Raw genomic sequence first — 23,418 nt, forward strand, 5'->3', positions numbered from 1 at the left:
AGCCAATTGTGACACTAATAAAGTTTACTATTATAAGCTTTTAAGTTTTAGTTCAACTAATTTGTTTGCAGTTGGAGATAGCTGGTGCGAGAGAAGGCAGCTCTCACAGCTCTGCTGGATGCAGTTGGTTTAGAAGGCTAAGTAGGAAACAACTCTCTCAGCTTTGCCAGAAGCTGTACCAGGGAGTAATGGTTAAGAAAACAAGTGCAGAAATCTGAAGAGCAGCTGGCTAAGGGGGTAGATAAACAAGGAAGTTTCCAAGAAGTCGGGAGGATAAAGGTACGAGAATCAAGCACTGTTCAGTAAAGACCGAGCTGAGGGGAAGGCGAAGACCCCAGAAAGATATCTGAAGTGATTTTAAAATTTGTGAGATTTTACTACAGTTTGTGGAATGCGAGTTGAAATAATTGTGGAAATCGGTGGCTGGATCTAAGAGTTTGTGTAAAAGCAATTAAGTCAAAGAAAATCTGAAATGGGGTGGTGTAAAATCCTGGACTGGACTCTGATAAAAGTGGAGCGGAGTCTTTAGAAGTGTAATTTGGCAAACCTGGTCTGGAATTTGGAATGCAAACCGCTAAGGGAAAGCATAGTTATGAGAGAAGATTTTAAAGTGTGTAGGGAGCGGAGCTTGGAAACTTAGCAATCATCTTGGGGGGTGGGGGGGGGGGGGGAATTATGAGAAGACATCCACAAATAGTCACTTGGGGCAAGAGTGGAAAGAGTGGAGAGTGTGTTTGCCCACAGTCTTGTGTGCTTAGAAGGGACTTTGTGTTAATGAGACCATTGTAGATGAAGATGTGCTTTCTAATCCGTGTTTATCCTAAAACCTGTGTGTAATTATTAAGCTAAGGGGGAAGTAAAGGCGTATTGTATCACCATCTAATTTTTTCATGTTTAATAATTTTTCTTATTAAAACTAGTTAGCGGTTCAGTGACTGTTACTCCATATTTTTTTTTTTAAAGTAAAAGTTATGATCTTTTGAGCCAGGGTTCCATTCTGGGATCTTCCTGTCCAGTTATAACATCACTGGATTGTAACCAGTCTGATTAGTGTCCTCTTATAAATGCAGTCAACACCTATTTGCGGGGATTTCATTCCTGCAAATTCTCCCCAAGTGTGTGATGGTGAACTGTGGACTTGTGCGTGTGCAGGGAATTTCTCCATGGGAATGATATGGGAAAGCTGAGAGTTTAACATTTCTAAATTGCAGGTGATTACGTTTTGGGGCTGCGAACCACGATTATGTGCACCACTACATTCGCGTGGGTAAACCCATCGCAATAGAGGAGGTTGTGAATCACGGGAGTTGACTGCAATACGGGAGTTGACTGCAATACGGGAGTTGACTGCAATACGGGAGTTGACTGCAATACGGGAGTTGACTGCAATACGGGAGTTGACTGCAATACGGGAGTTGACTGCAATACGGGAGTTGACTGCAATACGGGAGTTGACTGCAATACGGGAGTTGACTGCAATACGGGAGTTGACTGCAATACGGGAGTTGACTGCAATACGGGAGTTGACTGCAATACGGGAGTTGACTGCAATACGGGAGTTGACTGCAATACGGGAGTTGACTGCAATACGGGAGTTGACTGCAATACGGGAGTTGACTGCAATACGGGAGTTGACTGCAATACGGGAGTTGACTGCAATACGGGAGTTGACTGCAATACGGGAGTTGACTGCAATACGGGAGTTGACTGCAATACGGGAGTTGACTGCAATACGGGAGTTGACTGCAATACGGGAGTTGACTGCAATACGGGAGTTGACTGCAATACGGGAGTTGACTGCAATACGGGAGTTGACTGCAATACGGGAGTTGACTGCAATACGGGAGTTGACTGCAATACGGGAGTTGACTGCAATACGGGAGTTGACTGCAATACGGGAGTTGACTGCAATACGGGAGTTGACTGCATTACGGGAGTTGACTGCATTACGGGAGTTGACTGCATTACGGGAGTTGACTGCATTACGGGAGTTGACTGCATTACGGGAGTTGACTGCATTACGGGAGTTGACTGCATTACGGGAGTTGACTGCATTACGGGAGTTGACTGCATTACGGGAGTTGACTGCATTACGGGAGTTGACTGCATTACGGGAGTTGACTGTAATAGAGAAGATTGTGAATCACGGGAGTTGACTGGAATACGGGAGTTGACTGGAATAGAGGAGGTTGTGAATCACGAGTTGACTGGAATATGGGAGTTGACTAATATAGGAGGTTGTGAATCATGGGAGTTGACTGGAATACGGGAGTTGACTAATAGAGGAGGTTGTGAATCACTGGAGTTGACTGGAATACGGGAGTTGACTAATCGAGGAGGTTGTGAATCACTGGAGTTGACTGGAATACGGGAGTTGACTAATAGAGGAGGTTGTGAATCGCGTGAGTTGACTGTAATATGGGTATTGACTGTAATAGAGGAGGTTGTGAATCAAGTTGACTGGAATACGAGAGTTGACAATCGAGGAGGTTGTGAATCGCGTGAGTTGACTGTAATACGGGAGTTGACTGTAATAGAGGAGGTTGTGAATCACGGGAGTTGACTGTAATACATTCTTGCTTTTCTTTCACTCTTGTGAAGCCCACCATCCCTTTAGAAACTTAAATTGAAATCACTAAATCTTTTCGTCCATATGCCTTCAGGGTGCTTACCAATTTATTCTGTATTCTAGAGACACGGTCCGGGTATGCTGAAAATCTTGTTAATTGACAATGTCCGCAAACTATAGTTCACTGTTAACCATTGTTTTATATTCAATACAGATTCATGGCGAAACAGTTCAGAACCAGCTTGCTGTGCAGCGGGTAGAAATTCCAGTGTATCTCACGCTGTACACTCCCGCTATAGACTGGATTCTTCAATGTATTGCGTACAGAGCACCAGAGGTTCATTTTAATTTTCTTTACTTGAAAATTCTATTAGAATTGTTTTTAGATTGAAGAGTATGTTGAACAGTGTGCGGTTATGCTATGAAACCAAGTTGAATTACACACTGCAAATCTGGCATTCCTTTTTTGCTCAACTGTGGATGAACTTTTATCTTTGATGTGACTTTTACCCATGCTGTAGTCTTAGTACATGGTTCTCCAAGTGAACAACTTGTTTATTTTATCGAACAGTCCAAAATATGCCTATTTTGTCGGCATATCATAAACCAATACGATTTTCTCATTTCTAATGATTACTTTGGTTATTTCGCAGACATTTTTTCCTCTAAAATTTAGTATTAAAAAAAGACAGACTGAATGTTGACCACACTACTATATGTTTTTCTTTAGCAAATAGATAATTCCATAAACAGCATATAGATATAATTTCAATTGTGGGCCAAGACTCTCATTCGAGAATGAATCTGGAAATCTGTAACAAGATTGGAACTTCCTGTATCCTCTAAATCTTGAACAGATTCCAATTCTTGCTGAAATTCCAGTGATTTGGATGTTGTGGTTTTCAGCTTTAGTGAATTTGACTTTGTGTTTGTAATACTTTCTCATTTCTTGCCAACATCCAACTCTTTGCTCCCAATTAGTTTCTGTCCCCTCTATGCTTTTTGATGATTGAGAGGGTAAACCGTCTCTTTCACACAAACTGATTGTAAGCCGAGGGCCATCGGCCACAGCCTTTTATAGAAATGTAACATTCAATATGTAACATTCAATATATTGATTTGAGTTTTCAACGATGGGATATTTCCCAAATTAGAATCTGTGATCCTTGGATGAAAGGTGTGACATTGGACAGTAAAACAAATGCATTGTCAGGCTTTATGTAGCATGTGCTTATTTTCACCTGAGGAAGGAGCAGCGCTCCGAAAGCTAGTGACATCGAAACAAACCTGTTGGACTTTAACCTGGTGTTGTAAGACTTCGTACTGTGCTCACCCCAGTCCAACGCCGGCATCTCCACATCATGTGCTTATTTTGGGCAGTGTTTAGTGGAGCTCTCGGATTGTTACATTCTTCGAAACGACTGTTTGTGCTCTGCATGCACTTCTTTCCGCTCCTCTTCTGTTAGCATATTCTTATAGTCCATTTTCCCTTGTGCTTAACCAGCTTCCCCTTAACAGCATCTGTGATGCCATATTCTACATATTTCCACTCTTTAAAAAAAGTTCCCCCTGAATTTCTTATTGAGTTTGTTAGCAACTTTCTTATTTATGACGTGAACCTTTGGAGTCTTCCACAATGGGAGGCGTTCTCTGTAAATCTACCCTATCGAATCTTTTGTAATCTTGAAGAAACGTGGTCTAACAAGGTTCAATACATGTTCCAGAAAGCTCTGCTTTTCAAACTGTCTCTCTTGAAATGAACAGCTGGTTTGTTTTATTTATGCCTTTATTAACCTGTGCTGCTAGTCTTATTAATTTGTGTACACTCGCATCCTCTAGCTGCTGTACCCTTCTCATTAACCAAATAACATGTAGCCTCCTTATCCTTTTGTACTAAAATTCACAGTTGCCTAAATGAAATTCATCTTTCAATTACAATCTCATTCTGCAAGTTTGTTAATGCCTTGTATTCTGTCCAAACTTTCCTCCGTGTTAACTATACCCACCCCTCCAATTTGATGTTGTTGCCAAATTTTGAGATTGTAATGCTGATTCCTGAGTCCAAATCATTGCTGTAAATGATGAACAACTGAAGTCCCAGTGTCAATCCTCTTGTAACACAGCTATCCATCTTCTACCTGTCTGAGTAGTTACTTTAACTCTGACTCTCTCCTGTACCTAACTTGCTATCTATTTTGCTATACGTAGCCTGACTCCACATACTCTGACCTGAGTCATTACTGTGCTGTCCCTTATCAAAAGCATTTTGAAAATTCAAATATATTGACATCTACAGTACTTTTGTCGACTCTTTCTCAAAGCATTTCATGTGATTGGTCAATCACTTTCTTGAAATCGATGCTGTTATTATACTTGCGGTTTTGAGATACCTTACTGTTTAAATTTTTTGAGTAAAGATTAAAACTGGTCTATGGTTATCTGGGCTTGTTCTACTTTAAATGTGCACTTTAGCCAGGTACACAGTGTGCACAGCGTGTTCTTAAACCAATAATAACATTGTCAGCTGTTTCCAATGTCTTGTAGTGTTGAAATGCAGGATGAGACAACTTGGTAAATAAAGTAGTTTGTGCACCTTTCTTTCATTCTACAATTAAGTTGTTTTACGAAGTTGCCAGCAAGTAGAAGTCATTTTATAAATTACTGAATTAGAAACATTAAAAATGACTGGAATTAAATTATTTAGTCACGTACCATATTTTATGCAAAAATAAGCTGATTAAAGATTGAAAATGTTATGACTATTTACAGGCTTTAGTTACAGAAATGATGGACAGGTCCAAGAAACTTGGAAATAAGTAAGTGAGCTAGAATTTTTCTTGACGTGTCTCATGTCACTGTGCAAAATATTTATAGAAGACCATGCTTGCCTCCTGACCTGTGTGTTGATCTTTTTTCACAATTTCTAATAGTGCTTTGCTGTTGAACTCCGTAATGTCAGCATTCAGGCCAGAATTCATTGCAACTAGATCGATGGATTTCATTGGCATGATAAAGGACTGTGAGGAGTCTGGCTTTCCCAAGGTAGATCAATATTTAACACCAGAGATTGTGATGTGTATCCATATTCCAGAACTTGTCATCCTGCATTTCGGATGTTAAACAGGGACTCTGTCTGTTGTGTGCTGTGAAACGGAGCAAGGGCTTTCTCCATTGTCTTGGCCAGTTTCCTTCCCTTGGGCAGCATCATGAGAACAGATTAAACTGTTATTAATCTCATTGGTTGCCAGCTTCCGCAATACCAGTTATCACTTTGGAAGTAATTTGTGGGAAACTATTTGAAATATTTCATAAATATGCGATGAGAATATAAGATTTTTTTTCTCGTTGTCATGTGACATTAATGATGGATGGGTTGTGGACATTAGCCTCAGTTTGAAAGGACTGGTCTAATTTTAGTTAAATGGTTAATGCTAAAAAGTGCCTTCACTAAATCATCATATACCAAATTATCTGTTCATTGCCTTTCGAAATGAACCACTGGTTTGTTTTATTTATGCCTTTATTAACCTGCACTACTAGTCTTATTAATTTGTGTATCTGTACACTCGAATCCTCTAGCTGCTATACCCTTCTTAATAACCAAATAACATGTAGCCTCCATATCCTTTTGTACTAAAATTCACAGTTGCCTATATGAAATTCATCTTTCAATTACAATCTCATTCTGAAAGTTTGTTAATGTCTTGTATTCTGTCCAAATCTTCCTCCGTGTTAACTATACCCATCCCTCCAATTGATGTCGTTGGCAAATTGTTAGTGGGGACTATGCTGTGTATAGTTTTTACCTTATACCCGTGACTACGCTTCAAAAGTATTTCATTCATCAGTAAAGTGCTTTAATAGTTCCTGATGTGTTGAAAGGTGCTATATAAATGCATGTTTCTATTTTCAGTCCACTTAAGTCCTTAAAGGTATTGCACTACAGTATGATAGCATCTTATTTACTGAGATCCCATTGCTTTTTGATCTCTTTGAACTGTAGCATCTTCTTTTCCAATCCCTGGGGTTGAACTTGATTTTGGCTGACCCTCCCGAGAATGACAGGCTACAGATTCTCAATGAAGGCCTGGAAGGTTCTTACCAAACTGAAGATTTCCCCAGGTCAGTAGTGCATTGGGTTTAGGTAAGAAAACCCGGATCTGATCCTGAGCGATTAACAGATGAGATTGTACTGAAAGCAGGTGAGTTGTTCAGAAGTATCTGTAGGGAAATGTGAAATTTGAATTCCATTGGACCCGTGTAAAGATTTGGTATATTTGGGTATAGGTGACATGCATTTCTGTTTGTTTAGAATCTGCCAGACTACGTGTATGGCTGTCTATAAGTATCGTTACTGTACATTCTTCGGTTTGAATTGAAGTTTCATGTAGCACTACCGATAGTCTTGAAACTGCTTGTTGATTTCCCCCCCCCCCCCCCCCCCCCCCCCCCCCCCCCCCCGTTATTATTAATGTTGTGCTGCTGTTTCCGATGCTGCCTTTAAACTGGAATTGCAAACATTGCAAGATGCCAGAATTTGATAAAAGAAAAGGGAAATATTTTCAAGTTGGTATCAACAAACTTCGTTCCAGCTGAATGCATATAAAGTTCATGACTCTCTTCACCCAAGTACAGTAAATTACCTAACCTGTTGCAGAAAGCTTCATGAAGATTTCCTACTTTCTGCTATAAAGCGCAAAACCCTCCGCATGTGCGAAGTGGTTTTTGCTTTATACTTAAAGTTAGTCTCTAACCTTTCTGAATCAGACAAACCTGTATCTTCTGCTTTATATTGTTCATCAGATGGCTATTGGAGTAAGCATGTGCTATTTGTACTGTTAGTTGTGATTAATTGCAAATAGTAGTTATTAACAATGTCAAAAACTTGCCATTTGTATCCTTCTAATGTTATAAAACATACCGAAGTGCTTCACGAGTGTCATCAAACACAATCATATAGTGAGTCACATATAGCGATATTAGGACAGGTGATCAAAAGCTTGGTCAAAGAGGCAGATTTTAAAGATCTTGAAGAGTGGCAGGTTTTGAAGAGTGGGAGGGAATTCCAGAACTTGGGACCAAGGTAGTTGAAGGCACAACTGCCTGTTGAGTGATGAAAATCAACATTGCACAAGAGGCCAGAATTGAAGGAGCCTCAGCTATTTACAATCTATATCAATGACATGGGTGAAGAGACAGAGAGTGACGTATCTGGTTTGCTGAGATACCAAGCTGGGTGAGAAGGTAAGCTGTGTGGAGGACACCGAGAACCTGCAAAGAGATAGAGACAGGTTAAGTGATTGGACAACAAGATGGCAGATGGAATAAATGTAGGGAGAGTTTATTGGCTGTAAGAATAGAAAAGCCGAATATATTTGAAACTTTTAAATGTTGATGTTCAAATAGATTTGGGTGTGCTCATATAAGGAACTCCACGGGTGTGCAGCAAGTATTTAGGAAGGCAAATGGTATGTTGACCTTGATGGCAAGGGGATTGGAGTACAGGAATGAAGTCCAGTGTTTTGGTGAGACCACATCTGGAATACTGCAGTTTCCATCTCCAGATTAAAGAAATGATAAACTTGTATTGGAAGCAGCACGGAGAATGTTCACTAGATGATCACTGGATGAGGAGGTTGTCCTATGATAAACCTTCTGATACAATTTAGTGTTACTGTAGTTTATTTTTGAAATTAATATTCTGCTGTTCTGTTATTTAGGATTACGTTAACTGTGCCGAGGTTTGGATAGAATACACATGCAGGCATTTCTCAGTGAGTAGGATTTCATACAACACTGCCAGACCTTTTCAATCCTGTATTTTTTGGGAAAAAATACTAATGCAGAAAATTCTAACTTGACAGAAACGAGAAGTCAATACGGTATTATCAGATATCATTAAGCATTTAACTCCAGACCGAGCTTTTGAAGACGCTTATCCACAGGTAATGTACCACAAATTGTGAAAAAAACCTAGAAAAGGTAAAATCCTATAATTCTTTCATGAGATATGTTATTCTATTGTCCCATAATTCTCACCCTTGACTCTTGTTATGTCGCAGTACTCATTTTAATCTACAAATGTAGGTAAAGCATGGTGTTTAAACTAGATTCAAGCTGAAAAAGTCCCAACCCTTCTCTGCGAGTAAAACCTCTGAGCTTTTGATAAACGTAAATAGAAACACATCTGAGCTTTGTTATTTAAAAAAAAAATTTAAAGTGCCCAATTCTTTTCCAATTAAGGGACAATTTAGCGTGGCCAATCCACCTACCCTGCACATCTTTGGGTTGTGGGGGTGAAACCCACGCAGACACGGGGAGAATGTGCAAACTCCACACGGACAGTGACCCAGGGCCGGGATCGAACCTGGGACCTCGGCACCGTGAGACAGCAGTGCTGACCACTGCGCCACCGTGCCTCCCTGTGAGGCAGCAGTGCTAACCACCGTGCCGCCCCCCCCGGTGTTTTGTTCTCGAGGCTTATGTCCTCCGAATTCCTGTTGTTTTGTCGGTTATTGTGCAACTGCAGTTCTGCAACAAATGATTTCAAGGTAGTAATTAAATGGCTCAGATAATTAAAGCATTTGTTTCTTTTTCATATTAGTGGGAACTGGGATCAATTCTAGTGCCTGTAACATTTCTCAAGTGACCAAACTGGAGACCTACTGGGTCAGATGTTCAGTGGCTAAGCTGCCTAAACTATTCTTATTTTGTTCTGAAAAGTATTATTAATCTGAAATGGTTGGTTTCTAGAAGTGGTTTTCTCCTTTTTGAAAAACCTGATGTATGTGTCTCTTTCTGCCTGCGTAACCTTATTTATCGTCAAGAGTTTGTAATGCTTTTGGTCATTTGTCCCATTGCATATTCCTATGTCTATATTTAGAACCTAACCTGTCTGTGACACTTGTCAGTGTAATTACAGTTTTCTAGCAGTGGGGTTCCTAATCGTAGAGAATCCATAGAATTCCTACAGTGCAGAAGGAGGTCGTTTGGCGCATCAAGTCTACACCGGCCCTCTGAAAGAGTAGCATACCTAGGCCCACTGCCCCACACTATCCCAGTAACCTCACCTAGCCTGCACATCTTTAGACTGTGGGAGGAAACCGGAGAGCATGCAGGAAACCCACGCAGATACGGGGAGAACATAGTGCAGAAGGAGGCCATTCGTGCAAACTCCACACAGACAGTCACCCGAGGCCGGAATTGAACCTGGGACCCTGGTGCTGTGAGGCAGCAGTGCTAACCACTGTGCCAGCATGCTACCAAATTACTACTACTTCAGTTTCTCAACTGCCACTCTTCAAATTGTGGAAGAGATCCTCTCAGCTGCAGCTATAAATGTTGATGTTTAGATTTAAAACCAAAATGTTCAATAAAAATGATGTATAACTTTAAAATGGGAACTAAATTAGATCTATGTTTGGGTTCAAGAACTGCTTATCCTACATAATCTGAGTCTCTCACTCCCATGTTGTACTGAGAATGACTAGAAGTTAGCAATATGTTAGTAATTGCTTTAACATTAGTTCCACTCATCGATCAGCTGCAAATTTGTCCTTTTCAAGTACTTTTTAAATTTCTTTCGAGAAATTACTGTTGAATCTACATGCACCCTTCCAGGGAGTGTTGTCCCAATTAGAGGCGGCACGATATGTCAGTGGTTAGCACTGCTGCCTTACAGCGCCAGGGTCCCGGGTTCAATTCCGGCCTCGGGTGACTGTGTGGATTTTACACTTTCTCCCCGTGTGTGCGTGGGTTTTCTCCGGGTGCTCCGGTTTCCACCCAGAGTCCAAAGATGTGCAGGTTAGATGGATTGGCCATGATAAATTGCCCTTGGTGTTGAGGACTGTGACGGTTACAGGGATACGGTGGGGGAGTGGACCTAGGTTGGGTGCTTTTTCAGAGGGTCAGTGCAGACTCAATGGGCTGTGTGGTCTCCTGCACTGGAGGGACTCGATGGATAGACCAACTTCTAATTGTTTCGCTAATTATTTTAAATCTCTGTCATTTGGTAATCAGTCACTCTGTCAATCAGTCACGGAATCACAGAAACAAATAGTGTAGAAGAGGCCCATCGAGTCTGCACCGCTGGAAGGCCTTCATCTGACAATCCGAATCTCAGTGGCCAGCACTTGGTCCATAGCCTCGAATGTTATGCCGTGCTAAGTGCTCATCCAGGTACTTTTTAAAGTAAGTGAGGCAACCCGCCTCTACCACCCTCCCAGTGCGTTCCAGACTGTCAGCACCCTCTGGGTAAAAACGTCCATAATCCAGTGGAAATAGTTTCTCCTTACACTATCAAAACATCATAACATCTGCCCTTGACCTTCTCTGCTTTAAGGAGAGAAATCACAGCTTCTCTGCCTCTCAAAATAACTGAATTCCCTCATTCTTGATATACTTCCAGTAAATCTGCTCTCCATCCTGTCCCAAGGCCCTGGCATCCTCCCTGAAGCAGTGCTCAGAGTCAGACAGAGTACCTTAGCTTGTACGATTGTAGTAAAATCATTAGCAATAGGCCATTCGATTGTTGCCGTGGTTCCATTTCGCTGCCTGCCTCTCACCGCTTGATTCCGATCTGTTCTCTGTAAGATGCCCTATGCTGCTCTTGCCCATGTATTTGCTTTGTTTGGCCCCTTGTTCCGCACTGTAACCAATCACTGTTTGTCGATGTACCATTTGTCAATGTTCTCTGTTGATTATTCGCTTTGTCTACTGTGTACGTACTGTGTACGTTCCCTCAGCCGCAGAAAAATACTTTTCACTGTGCTTCAGTACATGTGACAATAAAGAAAATCAAATCAAAAATGTGTCAACTCCGCCTTATGTACATCCAATGACTCAGCCTCCACTGCCCTCGGGGGGGGGGGGGGGGGGGGGGGAAGAAAGAATTCTTTGGGAGAAGAAATTTCTCCTCATCTCCAGACCCTTTATTTTCAAACTGTGCCCCGAATTCTCAAACTGTGCCCCGAATTCTAGATTGTTCATCAGGGGAAACATCCACTCAGCTTCCACCCTGTCCAGCGCCTTGCAGAATCTGGGGCTCAATAAGTTCTAACCAGTGATTTTTAAAGTTTATCATAACCTACTTACTTTTGTTCTCACTGCATCGATTTTAAAAAGTTATATGCTTAAAAGCTTTATCAATTTGACTTTCCACCTTTGAAGATGTGAATCTGCGATCTCTCTTCCCACACACACTTCAAAATTGTCCCATTTAGTTTACACTGCGTCTCTTCATTCTTCCCGGATGCATCAATTTACACACATTTTTGATTGTGTATTTTTGAAGCACTTATAAATTTCTAGTCTGAATTTCACCCAAATGTGCATCAGAAAAAGTGTTCATGGTAAAATGTTAGTTGAATGGTTTTGGTTTGTATGCTTGCTCACTTTATTGATTTTTCTTTTCAGCTACAATCCATTGTAACAAAAGTACTCGAGCAGTTCCATGATTTTGCGATTTTATTTTCAATGGTAAGTGTTGGCATTTAACTGTTCTCATAAATTTTTCATCCTGTGTTTTTTAAAGGTGCTTTGATATTAGTTCGTTCCAAATACATGTTTGTTACCACCATGTAGATGGTTATTAATAATACCGGGAAAGGTGAAATGTTTTTGCCAAAGCGAGGCACACAATGATCAGTATAGTCAGGTTTATCTTTTTGTGGTCATAGAATCAGAATTTGTAGTGCAGAATAAACCACATAATTATAGAAATTGTGCAATGTTGCATTGCATCGTGTAATATACATTAACTTGCAATAACAAATAGCCATCAAAACAATGACATTCATGAGGGTTTGAACTGTATAACCAGAAAAAATACTCATTCATGAAAAATCACAAGTGCAAGGGGTTTGGTGTCAGCCATGACTCGATGGGCTGAATGGCGTCCTTCTGCACTGTATGTTCTATGTCAGTGGCTCATTGGCAGGACTGGCAAAAATAAATGAATAAAATCAATTGTTGTCATCCCACTTGTTCACCTTAGAATGAAGTAAAGCAGCTTCTTGGTTGTCTTTTAAAAAAAAAAAGTTGTTGATGGAATGTGAGCGTCGCTGTCTAGGCCAGCATTATTGTCCATCCCTCGTCCTTGAGGCGGTGGTAGAGAGCCGCTGCCTTGAGCTGCTGTGGTCCATGTGGTGCAGTACACACAGTGCTCAGGTGAAACCTGAGTTAATGCCCTCCACTTGCATATAATTTAACAAATGAACAATTAACACAATTGTGTGAATGTCCAAAGAAGCTGGGGTGGTATTCCGAAGAGGAAATTTGATCAAGATGTTGAAAATCACGAAGGGTTTAGATACAGTGATTAAAGAGAATGGGTTTCCGATGTCTGGAGAGTAGATAGCCAGAGAGGCAAACGTTTGAGACAAATTGACAAAAGGACCAGAGGCAGCAATGAGGGAAAAGTGTTTTTGTGCAGCAAGTGGTTTGTTTCGGAATGCACTGCCAGAACAAATGATTGATACAGATTCAACAGTAACTTTCAAAAATGCCATGGATAAATCATTGAATTTACAGTGGAGAAGACCATTTGGCCCATCGGGTCTGCACCGGCCCTTGGAAAGAACACCCTACTTAAGCCCACACCTAATAATATTTATTGTTACAAGTAGGCTTACATTAACACTGCAATGAAGTTACTGTGAAAATCCCCTAGTCGCACATTCCGGCGCCTGTTCGGGTACACAGAGGGAGAATTCAGAATGTCCAATTCACCTAACAGCACGTCTTTCGGGACTTGTGGGAGGAAACTGGAGCACCCGGAGGAAACCCACCCAGACACGGGGAGAGCATGCAGACTCCACACAGAAAGTGACCCAAGCCGGGAATCGAACCTGGGACCCTGGCGTTGTGAAGCCACAGTGCTAACCACTGTGCTGCCCATCCTAGCCCCATAATCCCACCTAACCTTTTGAACTCTAAGGGTAATTTAGCATGGCCAATCCACCTACCTGCACATCTTTCAAATGAGTCACGGCTGATACCAAACCCCTTGCACGTGTGGTATCTCAATCTGCCTAACCTGCACGTCTTTCAAATACTTGAAGGAAAACAAATGCAGGATAATGGGGAAGAGCAGGGAAGTGGATTTTTCTTTGAAAGAGGAAACGCACACTTGATGGGCTGAATGGCCTGTGCTGTATTAGTCTATGGTTAACAATATTAGAACATTTACACTTCCTGTAGATGCTGGAACATGCAGCTTCTTGAGTCAAAACATGAATAAATAATTTGCCATCTCTGTCAAGCTACATGATGCATTTGTGTACATGTATGTGTATCTTATTAATAATAGTTCCAGGACCTCTTGGTTATGTATAAGTATCAGCTAAATTTAAAAAATGAAACGGAAACAAAAGTAGGCTGTATGTTTTAGTTGAATTATGTGATATGGCTGTTTCCCTCCAGCCATGAGTCATACAGACAGCTAAGTCCGTCTTACACTAGTAAGTCTAAGTCCAAAATACAGCTGGTGTTAAAACTCTTTGTATGATGCGATCGAAGTTTAGCCAAGCTAAACCAACCCAAATTCCTTGATTTCTGTCATTGTTGCATTGGTGATGTTTGATTGGGATTGTAATTTCAAACATCTAGTCGCTGACCTTACTGAGCTGGTGCATCCATTAGCCAATCCTTTGGTTATTATTGAAGTGCTCATTTTAGTTTGTGTTTCTCCAATTTCCTTCAGCCTTTCAAAAAAAGTGAAAATTGATTGTAAAATTCCACTGTTAACAGCAGACTCATCTGGAGATATATATACTGAGATATCAAGTTAAACATGAGCATTTTGGCTGTATAAATCTGAGAAGCAGAATATTAATAAAGTTCACTCTCCACTGCTGGCTAGCTTCTGAAGGGAAGACATTTCCAGCAGCAGAACACGGTGCAATTGGCATTGCAAAAATCTGCTATTTATTTCCCAAGCTTTAAATTTGATATTTGTTGATTTTTATTCTTCTTGCTGCCGCCAAATAGTTGAGGAATTCTGAGAGGTTCAATTCAGCACGAGTTAGGATTAAGTAACAATTCCATTTGTTTCAGATGGTCCAGAATGCCCAGATGAAGGGCAGGAAGTCCCCTTTTCAGACCAAGATTTATTTTGTCTCTTCAAAGAAAAAGTTTCATAGTTGAGGCCAGAATAATCTATGCCTAGAGCACGCTTATAATGAAGATGGTAGCTATAAAAGCTGTGATCCACTTAGAAAAATTATAAACATTCACAATGGAAAATTATGAACATTTATAATCAGAAGTTTTTTTAGATTTAATAAAAATAAGAGTTGAAATGGAAGAGAATGTTTTGACTGTTAATCTCGACATTGTGAAAATGGACTTAAAACATGGCCAGTCTTAAATCAATGTGCAGTTTCTGTCGATGGCAAAGAGCATAACAAAATATCACTTAATAGACATTCTGGCCAGATGAAGGTCATTAATGAAGCAGGTGGTTGAGCCGAGGACACTAACCTGAGGAACTTCAGCAGCAACATCTTCGGGCTGAGGTGATTGGCCTCCAACAACCACAGCGATCATACTTGCTGCTGGGATTGACTCCAAGAAGTGGAGCGGTTTCCCGATTCACATTGTCTTCAATTTTCTGGGTTCCATGATGCAATGGTCAGCCAAATAGTGCCTTGATGTAGAATTCAGCTCTTTAGTCCATTTATGAATGAAGGCTATACTGAGGTCAGGAGCTGAATGGCCCTGGCAGAACCCAAACTAAGCGTCAATGAGCAAAGAACAAAGAAAAGTGCGGTGAGTAGGTCTTGTTCAAACTTGTGCATGAAGATGTTGGCGTATTGGGGTGCGAATTTGGTCCCCATGGCTGTTCCGTGCGTCTGGATGAAGAACTTGTCGTCGAAGATGAAGATGTTGCGATCCAGAATGAAGGGGATGAGTTGCAGAACTGTTGCAGCAATGCCTCAGTACTCGACACCGACAACTGCCAATCTCCAGACGCAATTCTGCAACTCATCCGCTTCATTCTGGATCACAACGTCTTCACCTTCGACGACAAGTTCTTCATCCAGACGCACAGAACAGCCATGGGGACCAAATTCGCACCCCAATACGCCAACATCTTCATGCACAAGTTTGAACAAGACCTACTCACCGCACAGGACCTTCAACCGATCTTCAATTGAATCAATAATGTGTGGAGTCCATTTTATCATGTGTTACAGGATCTTCCGGTGTGGGTCATATAATGGGGCCATGTTGTTCTTAACCGAACATCACCGTAACCAGCCCCTTTCCCCTCCAACTCTCTCTAGGCAGTAGATAATTCTAGTCTGTACCTGTAGCTAAAGGGTGTATGTCAGAACAGTGGTTCTCCAGCTGTTTTAGTTGATTAATAATCCTGGATCACTGGGGCAGCATGGTGGCACAGTGGTTAGCACTGCTGCCTTGCGGCGCTGAAGACCCGGGTTCAATCCTGGCCCTGGGTCACTGTCCATGTGGAGTTTGCATATTCTCCCTGTATCTGCGTGGATCTCACCCCCACAACCCAAAGATGTGCAAGATAGGTGGATTGGCCACGCTAAATTGTCCCTTAATTGGGGGGAAAAAAAACAATTGGATACTCTAAATTTATACTAAAAAAAAAAATCACTGATCACCCCATCTAAATTATAATATCTAATACTCGCCATACCTGGGTTCTACACACCATATAGAATCATAGAATCGTAGAATCATAGAAGTTTACAGCATGGAAACAGGCCCTTCGGCCCAACCAGTCCATGCCGCCCAGTTTTTACCATTAAGCTAGTCCCAGTTGCCCGCAGTTGGCCCATAACCCTCTATACCCATCTTACCCATGTAACTATCTAAATGCTTTTTAAAAGACACAATTGTACCCGCCTCTACTACTACCTCTGGCAGCACATTCCAGACACTCACTACCCTCTGAGTGAAGAAATTGCCCCTCTGGGCCCTTCTGAAACTCTCCCCTCTCACCTTAAACCTATGCCCTCTAGTTTTAGACTCCCCTACCTTTGGGAAAAGATGTTGACTACCTTATCTATGCCCCTCATTATTTTATAGACCTCTATAAGATCACCCCTAAGCCTCCTACGCTCCAGGGAAAAAAGTCCCAGTCTATCTAGCCTCTCCTTATAACTTGAACCATCAAGTCCCGGTAACATCCTAGTAAATCTTTTCTGCACTCTTTCTAGTTTAATAATATCCTTTCTATAATAGGGTGACCAGACTGCACACAGTATTCCAAGTGTGGCCGTACCAATGTCTTGTACAACTTCAACAAGATGCCCCAACTTCTGTATTCAATGTTCTGACCAATGAAACCAAGCATGCCGAATGCCGCCTTCACCACCCTGTCCACCTGCGACTCCACCTTCAAGGAGCTATGAACCTGTACTCCTAGATCTCTTTGTTCTATAACTCTCCCCAACGCCATACCATTAACTGAGTAGGTCCTGGACTGATTCGATCTGCCAAAATGCATCACCTCACATTTATCTAAATTAAACTCCATCTGCCATTCGTCGGCCCACTGGCCTAATTGATCAAGATCCCGTTGCAATCCTAGATAACCTTCTTCACTATCCACTGTGCCACCAATCTTGGTGTCATCTGCAAACTTACTAACCATGCCTCCTAAATTCTCATCCAAATCATTAATATAAATCACAAATAACAGTGGACCCAGCACCGATCCCTGAGGCACACCACTGGTCACAGGCCTCCAGTTTGAAAAACAACCCTCTACAACCACCCTCTGCCTTCTGTCGTCCAGCCAATTTTGAATCCAATTGGCAACCTCACCCTGGATCCCGTGAGCTTTAACCTTCTGCAACAACCTACCATGCGGTACCTTGTCAAAGGCTTTGCTAAAGTCCATGTAGACAACGTCTACTGCACTGCCCTCATCTACCTTCTTGGTCACCCCCTCAAAAAACTCAATCAAATTTGTGAGACATGATTTTCCATGCACAAAGCCATGCTGACTGCCCCGAATCAGTCATCATAGATTATCATAGAATTTACAGTGCAGAAGGAGGCCATTCGGCCCATCGAGTCTGCACCGGCTCTTGGAAAGAGCACCCTACACAAGGTCAACACCGCCACCCTATCCCCATAACCCAGTAACCCCACCCAACACTAAGGGCAATTTTGGACACTAAGGGCAATTTAGCATGGCCAATCCACCTAACCTGCACATCTTTGGACTGTGGGAGGAAACCGGAGCACCCGGAGGAAACCCACGCACACATGGGGAGGATGTGCAGACTCCACACAGACAGTGACCCAAGCCGGAATCGAACCTGGGACCCTGGAGCTGTGAAGCAATTGTGCTATCCACAAGGCTACCGTGCTGCCCGTCCTTGCCTCTCTAAATGCTTGTAGATCCTGTCTCAGAATACCTTCTAGCAACTTACCTACTACAGACGTTAGGCTCACCGGTCTGTAGTTCCCAGGCTTTTCCCTGCTGCCTTTCTTAAACAAGGGCACAACATTCGCCACTCTCCAATCTTCAGGCACCTCACCTGTGACTGCTGATGATTCAAATATCTCTGTTAGGGAACCCGCAATTTCCTCCCTCGCCTCCCACAACATCCTGGGATACATTTCATCAGGTCCCGGGGATCTATCTACCTTGATGCGCTTTAAGACTTCCAGCACCTCCTCCTCTGTAATATGCACACTTCTCAAGACATCACTATTTATTTCCCTTAGTTTCCTAACATCCATGCCTTTCTCCACCGTGAATACCGATGAGAAATATGTGGATATTCTATAATTAGGCACCCTTTCTTTGATATACATGGGTAGGAATATTTGAATATTTTTAAAAGCACTCCCCTCTTGACCAAAGCTAAACCCACATGCCACCCATTAAGTTATTCAAAATATTTCACTTTTTTTCTTTTTTGAAAGTCACAAATTCTTCACAATAGAGACCATAAAAAGGCACTGTGAACACTTTAAAAACTGCATAAAACACATTTTTTCCTTGTACCCGTTTACAGGAGAAGTTCCTACCGTTCCTGGATATGTTCCAAAAAGAAAGTGTCAAAGTAGAAGTCTGCAAATCTATTATGGAAGTTTTTATTAGGTAAGCACAAGATCACTAGAACTATCATTACTTTATTAGAACTATTAAAATATGCTTGTCACCTGACTGTGTTTCATCGTAACCTTCTGCAGCATTAAACCCAAGGGAGTACTATTTTAGGCCTTGTAGAAGTATGAACAGTGTCTCTGTGCTATTTAATTCTTTTCAAAATAGCCATGAAATACTTACAACAGCAAGTTGGTATTTAAATTCTTCTTTAATCAAAAGGCCTAGTTTTTAATTATTCATTTGGGAACTGAAAAAATATTAGACCTGACAATTAGCACAATAGAGAGGGATGACCCAAGTTCAGGAAACCAAGATATAGAAGCGTTTGGGTAGCGATGAGAAATGACGAAAGCAAGAAGTAACTTTTGGGAGTGGTGTACAGGCTCCCTGACAGTAACCACCTGGTAGGAAGGAGTATAAAGGAAGAGATAATGGGAGCTTATCAGAAAGGTACTGCAATGATCATGGGAGGTTTTAAGCTACATATAGACTGGAGTTTAGGCGGTTGTGGGATGAGTTGGTTGAAGTTTGTAAGATGAGGCCTTGACCAGGTGGATATGGAAAAGACCACCCTTTTAGGACTAAGATGAAGATAATGTTCTCCGAGAGCTGTGAGACTTCAGACCTTTCGGTCTCGGAAGATGGTGGAGGCGGGGTCAGTGAATATTTTTAAAGTTGGGGCAGATGAATTCCTGCTGGGTAAGGGAATCGAAGGTTATTGGGGTAGGTGGGAATGTAGAACTTGAAACACAAACAGAGCAGCCAGGATCTTATTGAATGGCAGAGGAGGTTTGAGGGGCCGAATGGCCTACTCCTGCTTCTATTACATTTGTTCATGTGTCCTTGTGCATAAATTGCAAAAGACTAGCGTACAGGTATGGCAGGTAATTAGGAAAGCTAATAGAACATTATCATTTATTGCAAGGGGAATTGATTACAAAAATAGGGAGGTTTTGCTTCAGCTGTACAGAACATGGGTGAGCCCACATCTGAAGTAGTGTGTCCTGTATTGGTCTCTTTATTTAAGGGAGGATGTAAATGCATCAGAAGTAGTTCACTAGGCTAATACCTGGATTTCCATTCATATTGCCTGCTTTTGCATATCAAGTAAAATCTTGTTCTATTTTATATTCTAGGCAACAGCAAGAACTAACCCGTGACCCTGTCATTCTTAATGCTCTAATGCACGTTTGCAAGACGATGCACGACTCTGTGAAGTAAGGTGCAATTCTTTATAGCAGGAATTTAAAAAGATCTTTTAGGAACAATGATGAACTCAATTTGGAAGAATTTGTGCTCCTCTTCCCCAATCTTTTTCTCATCCCCAAAATATGTAGTGGACGGGAAGGTGAGTGGTATTGTCACTGGACTAGTAATCCAGAGAGCCAGGGTGATCCAGAGAGCCAGGGTGAGCCAGAGTGATCCAGAGAGCCAGGGTGATCCAGAGAGCCAAGGTAATGCTCTGGGGGCCCGGGTTCAAATCCCACCACGGCAGGTGGTGAAATTTGAAATTAATAAAAATCTGGAATTAAAAGTGTAAAGATGACCATGAAACCATTGTCGTAAAAACCCATCTGCTTCACTAATGTGCTTTAGGGAAGGAAATCTGGCGCCCTTACCTGGTCTGGCCTACATGCGACTCCAGAGCCACAGCAATGTGGTTGACTGTAAATGCCCTCAAATGGCCTCGCTAGCCATTCAGTTTAAGGGCAATTACGGATGGATAGTGAGCTGGCCCAGGCAGCGGTCCCCTGAACGAATAAAAAAAACTAATGACTGGAGTTTGTCAGATCTTTTAATTGATTGTGTGTAAACATGTATATTCTTCATTTTTAATACTTTTAAGTTTCAAACACGTTTTAAAAGTAGATACAACAATCATTACTTGAGAAGATGGTGGTGAGTTGCCACCTTGAACAGTTACAGTCATGAGGTGAAGGTCCTCCCAGTGGTGTTAGAGTTCCAGGAGCAAGGAAGGGATGGCATCATGTATGCTGTGTGACTTGGAGGAATTTGGGTGTGCTGGCGTTCCTGTGCTACTGCTGCTTATGTGTCTAGGTGGTAAGAGTTCACAGATTTGGGAGGTGCTGCCAAACAAACCTTGGCAAGTTGCTTTTGACAGTAAAGCACATCTCCTTTAGATCAACTAATAACCAGAAGAAACTATAAATCAGGAATTGGACAGGAGGGAGGGACTCGGGGGAAAATTACAATCGCCAGAGAAATTGTCCTGAGTGAATTCTTGGAGCTGCAGGATGGCGAGCCCAGGTCCTGATGGATTTCATCCTCAGGTCTTTAAAGAAGTGTCCAGTGAGATAGTTGATGCATTGGGTTTAATTTTCCTAAACGCCCTAGATTGGGAGATGATCCCAATAGATTGGAAAACAGCAAACAGCTTCATTCAGAAAGGGAGAGAGACAGAAAGTTGGAAACTACAGGTCAGTTAGCTTAATATGTCATGGGAAAAAAGGGAAAATGTTAGAAATTCTTATCAAAGAAGTAATTATAGCAGGGCACTTGGATAAGTTTGGGTTAATCGGGCAGAGTCAACATGGTTTTGTGAAAGGGATATCATGTTTAACCAACGTAATGGAGTTCTTCGAAGTAGCTGTGCTGTGGATAAAAGGGGAACTGGTGGATGTACTGTACTTTGATATCCATAGGCATTTCACATTGTGCCACATTGAAGGTTATTGAAGAAAATTAAAACTCATGGTATAGGGGGTAACAAATAGGCTAGCTCACAGCAAGCTAAAGAGTAACAAATGGGTATTCAAGTTGGCAAGATGAAACGAGTGGTGTCACGGATCATAGCTGGATCCTCAACTGTTTATATAAATGACTTGGATGAAGGGATAGTGTTGCTCGTTTTAGCCTTAGTTTACTTATTCTTATTCTGTCACCTTTGCTCATGAGTCGCCAGGTATCTTTCTGATACCGCCACGTGGTTCAAGTCCAAGTAATGATTAATAATGCAACACACCGCTTAGTAAGAGTTAAATCAACGCTCATTTATTATATACAGCAATTAATACTTGTACAATAATCCTACTTCTAGACTACTACCTACCACTAAAGGCCAATACTTAACTTTGGAAATGGCCCACCAGGTCAGGGAAATGAATGGTCTTTCGAATTGGTTCTGAGCCTGCGGGATTCAAAAGCTGGTACAAGTCGATAGCCAGGAGCGCCTATCTGGTAGCGATCGCTGGAGCAACACTTACAGTTTCTTGTAGAAGGGTCTCGAAGGTTGCGAGCAGGAAGAGAAGAGCCGAGTTGAACTTGGCCCCTATTCTTATAGACCCCAGGGACTTCCCGCCTCTCGGGGCGGACCTCGTACCTGGTCCCAAGTGATTGGACTTGGTCCCAATCACTTGGTTCGATATGCTCCAATAATGGAGCGATTCCTTGATCGAGGGGTGGTCGTTTACCTCTCTTTGTGTCAGCCACTGCTGGCGCCGAGAGGTCTGGGTCGGCTTTGAGTTGCTAATGTGTAGCAATTGTTCCCGGGGATGGCTGATTAAAATGCAAATGGCTGGGTTGTTGTGATGTCGATGGCTGCAGGTATCGGTCTGGACTGACTTCCCCAGAGGCGAATATACTGTTTTACCTGCAGCTGTCCCTTTGAGTCCTGTTGGCTGATTTTCCCATCAGCCTCTTCCGTTCGCCATTTTAAATCGGGGTTTGACCATTCTAATCGGGAGTCAGCCATTTTACATGACTACAATAGCTGCTAAATTTTTTGATTACACTAAAATAGGTAGGAAAGTAAGTGTGAAGAGGACATAAGGAGGCTACAAAAACTAGATGGGTTCAGTGAGTGGGCAATGATCTAGCAAATTGAGTATAATACGGGAAAATGTCCATTTCAGCAGGACGAAGCTTATTATCTAAATGGTGAGGGATCTGGGTGTCTTAGTACATGACCCACAAAGAGCTAGTATGCAAGCAATTAGGAAAGCTAATAAAATGTATCATTCATTGCGAGGGGAATTGAATACAAAAGTAGGGAGGTTTTGCTTGAGTTTTACAGAGCACGTGAGAGACCACATTTGGCGTGCTGTGTACACCATTGGTCACCTTAATTAAGAAAGGATGTAAATGTATTGGAACCAGTTCAGAGAAGTTTTACTAAACTGAAGGACTGGGCGGGTTGTCTTCCGAGGAAAGGTTGGACAGGCTAGGCTTTTAGCCGGTGGAGTTCAGAAGAGTCCGAAGCGACGTGATTAAAACATACAAGATCCCGAGGAGTATTGGCGGGCGGAATGTGGAAGACTCTGGAACTCGGGGGTCGCCTAGTTAAAACCGAGGTGAGGCGACATTGTTTCTGAGGGTTGAGTCTTTGGAACTTTCTTCCTGAAAAGGCAGTGGAAGCAGAAACGTTAAATATTTTCGAGGCAGAGGTGGATAGATCCGTGGTCAGCAAAGCAGGGGGGTGAAAGGTTATCGGGTGGCGGGATGCAGATTTGATGTTCCTATCGGATCAGCCATGATCATATGAAATGGCGGAGGAGGCTGAGTGAGTGACCTACTCCTTGTTCGCGTGTTTGTAACTATAAATCAAAAAGTATATATTTTCTACATCTCAATTTAAGAATCACGTGATTACCAATGCTGTTGTCTAATATGAGGTTCTCTGTCTCTATTCATGAGTGGAAATAAATATTAGAATACTTAGTTCACCAAGAAATAAGATAAAGAAACCCCTGTACCAGTGACGAGCTGGGGTGGTAGAAGGTTATGGGTTGGT

At 41.9% G+C, this 23,418-nt stretch overlaps 1 protein-coding gene across 1 annotated transcript in view; it reads left to right on the forward strand.

Moving 5' to 3' along the window:
- Positions 1-23,418, forward strand: part of vps35l (VPS35 endosomal protein sorting factor like) — a 158,850-nt gene that overhangs the window by 50,994 nt on the left and 84,438 nt on the right. Inside the window, 10 exon segments of the mRNA XM_072481891.1 lie at positions 2,784-2,906; positions 5,339-5,385; positions 5,500-5,611; positions 6,573-6,653; positions 6,655-6,688; positions 8,288-8,343; positions 8,434-8,514; positions 11,984-12,046; positions 18,574-18,659; positions 19,805-19,885. Of these exon segments, the coding sequence (XP_072337992.1) occupies positions 2,784-2,906; positions 5,339-5,385; positions 5,500-5,611; positions 6,573-6,653; positions 6,655-6,688; positions 8,288-8,343; positions 8,434-8,514; positions 11,984-12,046; positions 18,574-18,659; positions 19,805-19,885 (764 nt within the window).

The sequence above is a fragment of the Scyliorhinus torazame genome, chromosome 17 (genome assembly GCF_047496885.1).
Source record: "Scyliorhinus torazame isolate Kashiwa2021f chromosome 17, sScyTor2.1, whole genome shotgun sequence".
NCBI lineage: Eukaryota > Metazoa > Chordata > Chondrichthyes > Carcharhiniformes > Scyliorhinidae > Scyliorhinus > Scyliorhinus torazame.